The following is a 7,680-nucleotide window of genomic DNA, read 5'->3' on the forward strand; positions in this document are numbered from 1 at the left end:
TGCAGGCGCACCCAGGCACTCGCCCAGCCTCAGAGACGGACCCTGTGATGCAAAGCCCCTCCGGCAGCGTTGCTTCACACCTCCGTGTCTGCTCAGGCCCCTTTCAGGCGGTCCCCGCTGCTGCTGGTAGTTGTGCCAGCATCACACACTGTTGGAGCAGTTGGGGCTGGCAGAGCCCTCTGGGGGCCAGCCGGTGCCAGCCCCTGTTGAAGGAGGGCCACCCTGAGCCGCATGGATGCTGGGCACCACTGGAAAGAGCCAGGCTCCATCTTCTTTGCACTCTGCCTTCAGATAGTGACCTATATGGAGAAGGTGCCCTGGGCCTTCTCTTCTGCAGGCTGAAGAGTCCCATCTCTCCCAGCCCCTTCTCACCGGAGAGATGTGTTGTCCAGATGGTTGGCATCAGAAAGTTTGTGAAAAAGAAATATCACGGCCCAGGCCTTCCCTAGAGCCACACACCCACCATAGAAAGCCTTTGGAGACAATTGATGGAGAGACACGTCCAGAACTCTCTCCCACCTCTGCCGTGGGCCAAAGGCAGTGCTAGACCTCCACCTCCCTCACTGATGAGGGACTCCAGGACACATTTCACAAAGGTCAGAGGCTGCATCATCACTCCCATGCTAGAAAAAAAAGAGCTGCCGAGATCAATCCCACTGTGGGCAGTTTCTCTTCTGTCTGTTGGCTCGCAGTTCTCACCCAAAATCTCGTGCTGTTCTGCACTGAAGCTAGGCAAGGTCTGGTCCTGACTTTCAGGACCGCCCCAAGTCCTCTCAAGTCAGCTGGACGGCACCATCAGAACTGGGTCCTGTGACAGGTCTCCCGGTCCCACAGCAAGATGTAAGTGCTCCCTCCAAACATTTGAGCCGAGTTTCATTAGGCAGGAGCTGCAGTTTTCAGGGTATGTCCCTGCCACGCAAATCCATTCCTGACCCTGCTGCTGCTTGCAGCGTTATTCAGGTGGCGGAGAAGGGTCCAGGAGCTTGGGTTGCAACCCAATGCCTACTAATGAACAGGCACCAAAACGCCCCTCTCTAACCACTGCCAGAGCAGAGGGATGCACAGACCACTCTGCAATCACACCCAAGGACACAGCCAGAAAAAGAAAAGCTTTTTATTTCCTTTTTTGGGGTTGGGTTTTTTTTCTGTAAATATACAATTACAGATACCTCTGCGTAACATTCTCAACAGGACAGGCAGCTCCTCAGCCCTGGGGGCGAGCACAGGCTGCCAGTTCCTGGCTCTGCCGTGCTGTGCTCCGGAGCTGCCCCTGCTCTCGGTGCACGATGCCCCGCTCCTCGCCCTCCGCAGGGAAAACTGGCCCTCCTGGTGTCAGGGTGTTGCCTTTTTGTAGGTGATGTGGAGGTGCTGAGCCACGGGCTGCATACCATTACAGAAACAGCAGGGAATAACTGCTGCATCCGTCACCGCATCTTTACAAATGGGACATAACAACTCCTCTGGAATGGGATCGTCTGAGGAAGAGGAGGAAGGCTCTTCTGGTAAAAAGGGAGGCTTTCCTTCTTCCCTCTAGCATAAGCTTCCCTGGAGGAGAAGGGGGTGAGGAGAGGAAAAAGACAAAGTTGAAAGATGGGTAAAGGAAAACTTTTACAAGCTTTGGATTTTATCAAACTAAGGTGATAGATGGAAGCCTTCTCACGCCACATTGGCCTTCTACAATGTAGGCATTTAGGTTAAATGACTTTTCTAGAGCCACAATATCAAAAGAAGGAGGGAGGAACAGTTTTCCTTCTGCAGAGCTCTCCTATCCATTGGATCAACTGCAAAATGAGCTCAGACTGGAAAAATGATTGCTTGGCAGCCAGAGAGCAGGGGAAAGGAATCCACCCGCTCCTTTGCCAGAGGGCAAATGTAAATTGCTGGATCAGGGTTAAGTTTGTCCCCAAGTAATTTCATTTTGTAAATTAAAGAAGTCTGTGCTACAGCTTCTACAAGAGGAGATCCACGATAGAAAAAGGGAAGTGCTACCGAGTGCATTTTCCAACAGCCACTCTTGAGAGCACACAGTAGGACTTTCTTAGTTTATAGCTACAGGAAAACTTCACTAAAAGTTGGAGGGGGAGGTAATCTCAGTCCAAGGGCTATTTGTTAAATTTTGCAAGAAGCCTTTGAAACATAAACCAGAAGCAAAACGAGTTTTCAAAAAGAATGACACCAACTGTAAACGCTACTGAAATGTCTTGCAGAAATACAGGTTTTTAGCATATCCCAAGGTCAGCCAGCTTCCAGGGGCATGAACATTAAGACCACCCTATTTTAATATTGTAAAGTATTGCAGGTCTTAATGTTAAGATACGATGATAATGTTTCCTCCCTCGTAATGGCAGAGGCTGGCCACCTCGGCTACGTTGCCACTCAGACATTTTTACATGGTTTATCTCATTCACTTTTTGGTCAGGCCAATGAATTCCACACTTACACATTAATAGTTGGTATTGCATTTTTCCTAGCCTTTGTCAGCATGGCACCCTTTGTATTGGGATCTTTCACCTCCATCATGGAACTTGTTGGAATTCCTGTGCTTCTTTTAATCCGGGGAAGAGACTCATTTTTTTTGTCCTGTTAAGAATGGAAATGCAGACATCTCTCATCTTAAGACCCACACTTAATGTGACATTGCAGTGATTATTTTAACCACTGAAAGCCTTTAATCCTCCCCTTTTACCTAGCATAAGGGCTGCTCGACTGAAATATCTACTTTCCTCAGTGAATATAGCCAGGACGTACCAGAGGTTTGAGCAGTGTTTTGGACTCAGTCAACATTCTTTGGCTTAACTTCAGGACCCTTCAGGGTGAAACAGCCCTTTGCTCACCATCTGTTCGGAGCAGAGACACAAACCCGCTGCCCCTCCAAAACGCTTTGCAGAGTGAGAGCTTCATTCAGGGCTCTGAATCAGTCCCTGTGGCTTATTGATGCATGGACTCTGAGAGCAGATTGAAGACTTGAAGACAATCAAAGACACCTCAAAGACACTTTACTAAAATCAAGCAAGCCTTTTTACCTTTACAGCAGGCTGACGTATCAGCCTGTGATTGTGCTCAGTAATTTTCCACTGTAGCTCTTTTTTCTATTGCAGACACAGCAACTTAGCAACTGCCTTTACCTACAAGGCCACGAGCTCTGCAGACAACTCCGTATCTTAAAGTTTCTCTTCTTGCTCCCATGACTTCCTTCCAACAAGCATAACTGTGTCTCTCTCCCAAGGTCAGTTTTTGCTCACTGATGCTGTCGAGCTAGCTCGAGAAATATCCACAAGTCCCTGTGTTACCAAAATCTCGGACTGAAGAACTTATCGACACCAATATGATGTAGATAAGCAGACACTTCTTTATTGACGGCCGGGTGCGTGAGCGAGTCCTCTCACAATCAACGCACGCCAGGTCCCAAAATCAGATTCCATAGATATAACTTATTCATACATATTCATTAATTATTCATACATAATCATAACATTTTCCGTAAATCATTTACATACTCTCCTCCTATATCCGATTGTGCGCAGTAAAGCTTAGAAAGGTCTAGAAATGGGTCTGGGGTACGATTTGGGTAGGTGGTGTATGAGTCGGTGGTCGCGATCTCCCCCTGCCGGAATTACCTTTTACTGAAGTTCACAGTTTCTTGGCAGGCACCTACAAGCTGTTCCAGTCGACTCTCCCCAGTTCCCGTTCATCTCATATTCTGACATTTCAATACACCTCTGCGTACAGAAGACTGGTCAAATACAATGGAACCTTCCAACCCTAGAGTTATTACAATAGTTCCAGGCCCTTCTTCTAGCCTTGGTACAAGACGTACAAAAGATTCCATAACGTCTCTTATTGCGTAGATGCAAGTTTCCTATAATTTTTTTTTTCTTAACCTTCTACATTTTAATTCTATTAAATGATTTTATAAAATCAATTAATTAATCAAATAGAATCAATCAATTTTAACTTATTAACTAATCGGTAACATTTCCCCCCTTTGAAAGTGTTGAAAACCATTATTTCAATACTTTCACTTTATTCATATATCTTTTGTTTCAACATATTTGGGTAATGGATCATGTCTTGGTGAAATAGTTGGTACTTCTCTCATAATCATACGACTCACTGCAATTCTATTGGTAAACTGTTTCTTCAGACATGCATATATCAGCATGCTCATCAAAAAGACAACTAGTAACAGAAACAAAGTCCTAATTATAGATTGTATCCAAGAGCTCAAATTCCATCCCAGTTTGTTAAAAATTTTCCCAAGCCAATCTTCTGACATATCCTTCTGAATTGTTTCAGTTTCTTTTTCAATTTTTCCCAATAGATCTAGATCATGTTCCACATCCTGAGTGACATTTGGAATGTGGATACAACAGTGGTCCAGTTTATCCTTAAGACATCCACACACTCCATGTTCTTTAAGTAGGAGCATATCTAGTGCCATTCTATTTTGTAAAGTCATTCTGGAAGTTGCCTGTAATTGTATATTCAATTCCTTAAACCCCTTCTTGGTAACGTTTGCCAATTTTTCCACTTGACCAGTTAAATGATAGAGCCACGCTCTGTTTCTATATGAAGCTATAGGATTTAAAAGTGATTCCAGTGCCCAGCCAATTTTCACTCCTGTAGATGGTTCATTCCAAATATCATCACTTATCCCTGATCTCTTTATTCGTTTTAATTCTAGATTCTCTAGAGATCCTTTAAATGGTGATTTCTTCCAAATCGGACACAATGTTGGCATGCCCAATGTGATTTGTTTCACCTTACCATCTAATGGTAAGTGTGTTGTCCAGGTTCCATCACTTAATGCCCAAACTAAATGTCCTGGACTTCGAATAGAAGATTTTCTACAACTAAACAAAGTTCCTCTTCTGACTGTAAAGGCGCTGGTTAAATTGAGAGTATTCTTAAGACCTCGACAAAAAATAACCATATTTCAAAGCAGCAGCCAACGGAGGAACTCTTTGAATTACTAAGTCTGCATTACTACAATCATACACTTTTTCACATTTCCACCATGGCACTATTTTATTTTCCTTCTCTCCCGATGTAGTTGACCTATCATTGACCCAGGGTAATACTGAAAAAAAAACTTTCCCATCCCAGGTAAACACCAAAAAGTTCTTGCCATATACTAAAAATGAGAAAATATGGACATAGACCATATAGAGTCCCGTTGTTCTACTAATTGGGTGCTCTGGCCAGTTTCGTTACACTTCCATTCCATAACACTTTTGCTCACGTTGATTTTAAATTGTTCATCATAAGAACACCATCCCCCAGTCTTAAATCTTCCTATTTTGGTAAAAACATAATTTAACAATTTTTCACAATCCGCCAGATTACCTGGAGTTTTCCACTGTTTTCTAGTGACTTTTACTTGCTCATACCATTGAGTCACTGGCCTCTGTTCACAATAATTGGTTTCATTTTTATGTTCCAGGTTAGTCAAATTCATAGCTAAAATTCCCCATGGAATAGATTCACCTACTGCCTTCGGTATTGGCAAACAAGCAGTAATCTGCGTGATGTTTTGTAAATTGGCAAATTCTTTAATCAATCCTACCATCAAATTTTCCTCAGCCATCTGTTTGGGAATGTCAATCACTTGTTCTGTTTCTATTTGTCTTTTGTTCCTGTCCACCAAGTCAGCCCATGATCCCACCAACACTACCAACCAAAAGAAAATCCAAAAACCAATCATAACCTGATATGAAAAATTAGACATGTTTCAAAGTCAATTTTTAAGTCTCTGGGTCATGATTCACAATCTTCCACGGAGTAGATGCTTTCTTCACGGTGCTTTCTTCACTCGAGTATAATGTATCCAAGCATCCGATTCTGCAATTTTGATAGCTGTAAAAGTGGTTAACAGTATCTGGAAGGGTCCTCTCCAGCGCTCCTGCAAAGGTTCGGAGGTCCAGGTCTTCACATAGACATAGTCTCCCGGCTGGAAATCATGCACTGAATTTTCCAGAGGTAAAGGTCTATTTCAAATTACTACACTCCAAATCACAGCCAAAGTTTTCCTTAGAAAAAGCAAATAGTTATACACATCTTGTTTTCCTTTTACATGTATGTTTAGATTTGGTTCTAGAGACTCACATGTTTTCCATATAATAATTCATAAGGACTGACTGAGGTTCCACTCTTTGGCTGTACCCTGATTCATAATAATGCCAATGAAAGTGCCTGAGGCCACTTTAGACTGGTTTCTTGACAAATTCTACTTATTTGTTGTTTCAAAGTTTGATTCATCCTCTCCACTTTTCCACTGGATTGTGGCCTCCAAGATGAATGTAAATCCCAATTAATACCCAATGTTTTGCTAACACTTTGGACTACTTCAGCCACAAAGTGTGGACCTCTGTCAGAGGAAATTCCAATAGGAACTCCAAATCTCGGAATTATTTCTTGTAATAACCATTTTACAACCTCTTTTATTTGTGTAGTGCAACAGGGAAGGGCTAATGGCCATCCTGTAAAAGTATCAACCCCTACCAAGATGTACCGGTACCCATTGTATCTAGGCAACTCTGAAAAATCTACTTGCCAGTAATCTCCAGGTTCTGTACCAGATTTCAGCCTACCCATTTGAACCTTTTTCTTAATCACTGGATTATTTTTCAAACATACTTTACACTTTGCAGTTACCATTTTGGCTATTCCTAACATCTTAATTGATATTACTTGCTTTCGTAAAAATGTTACTAAGGCTTCTGCCCCCCAATGACATTCTTGATGTCTCATTTGAATTATTTCTCTCATCACAGGAGGTGGAATTACTACTTGTCCGTTAGGAGTTACCCACCATCCCGCTAAGTTTTTCTTAGCATTTAATAACTGACCCAATTTGTCATCTTCTTCTGAATATCTCGGTTTCTCCCTGGGAAGGGTTACTGTTTTAGAAGGAATTATTGCCATTTGCAATGCTTGTTTCTTTGCTACCCTTTTTGCAGTCTTATCAGCTAAATCATTCCCAGCTATTATTTTTGTATTGCCAGTCTGGTGTGCCGTACAGTGCATGATTGCTACTTGATCTGGCTTTTGAACTGCTTGTAATAATCGTAAAATCTCTGTTTGATGCTTAATGTTTGATCCTTGAGAGGACAATAACCCCCTCTCTTTCCACAAAGCTCCATGGACATGCACTACCCCAAAGGCATATTTTGAATCAGTCCAGATATTTACTCTCTTGTCGTTGCTTAATTCTAAGGCTCGAATTAAAGCGATGAGTTCCGCCTTTTGGGCTGATGTGGTACCCGCCAATGCTCCTGCTTCTATGACTGTAGTCTCTGTTGTTACCGCATATCCGGCGTATCGGACTCCTTGTTCCATAAAGCTGCTTCCATCAGTATACAGTTCCCAGTCTGGTCTCTCCAATGGCACATCCTTCAGATCTTCACGACTGGAATAAACATACTCGATGGTAGCCAAGCAATCATGTTCTAGTCGTCCTTCTTCCTGTATGGAACTTAAAAACACTGCAGGATTTACCAGGTTAGTTGTCTTTAGAATCACATCATCCTGGTCAGTCAATACCACCTGGTATTTCATCATTCGGCTGGGGGACAGCCAATGTCCCCCCTTCTGTTCTAGGACAGTTATCACCATGTGTGGCACATAGACTGTTATTGTTCTTCCCAAAGTCAATTTCCGAGCTTCTTGTATGAGCATCAC

The 7,680-nt window shown here is 42.9% G+C and overlaps 1 protein-coding gene across 1 annotated transcript; it reads right to left on the bottom strand.

The window, feature by feature from the left end:
- Nucleotides 1-4,027: 4,027 nt before the first annotated feature.
- On the bottom strand, nucleotides 4,028-7,443 carry LOC130159631 (uncharacterized). The gene is made up of 2 exons (XM_056361447.1): nucleotides 7,306-7,443; nucleotides 4,028-5,902 (listed from the first exon to the last, which is right to left on the bottom strand). Exon 2 carries the CDS (start codon nucleotides 4,931-4,933, stop codon nucleotides 4,028-4,030), a length of 906 nt encoding a protein of 301 aa, XP_056217422.1. The 5' UTR covers nucleotides 4,934-5,902; nucleotides 7,306-7,443.
- Between the last annotated feature and the right edge of the window lie 237 nt (nucleotides 7,444-7,680).

This window comes from Falco biarmicus, chromosome 16 (assembly GCF_023638135.1).
Source record: "Falco biarmicus isolate bFalBia1 chromosome 16, bFalBia1.pri, whole genome shotgun sequence".
Taxonomy (NCBI): Eukaryota; Metazoa; Chordata; class Aves; order Falconiformes; family Falconidae; genus Falco; species Falco biarmicus.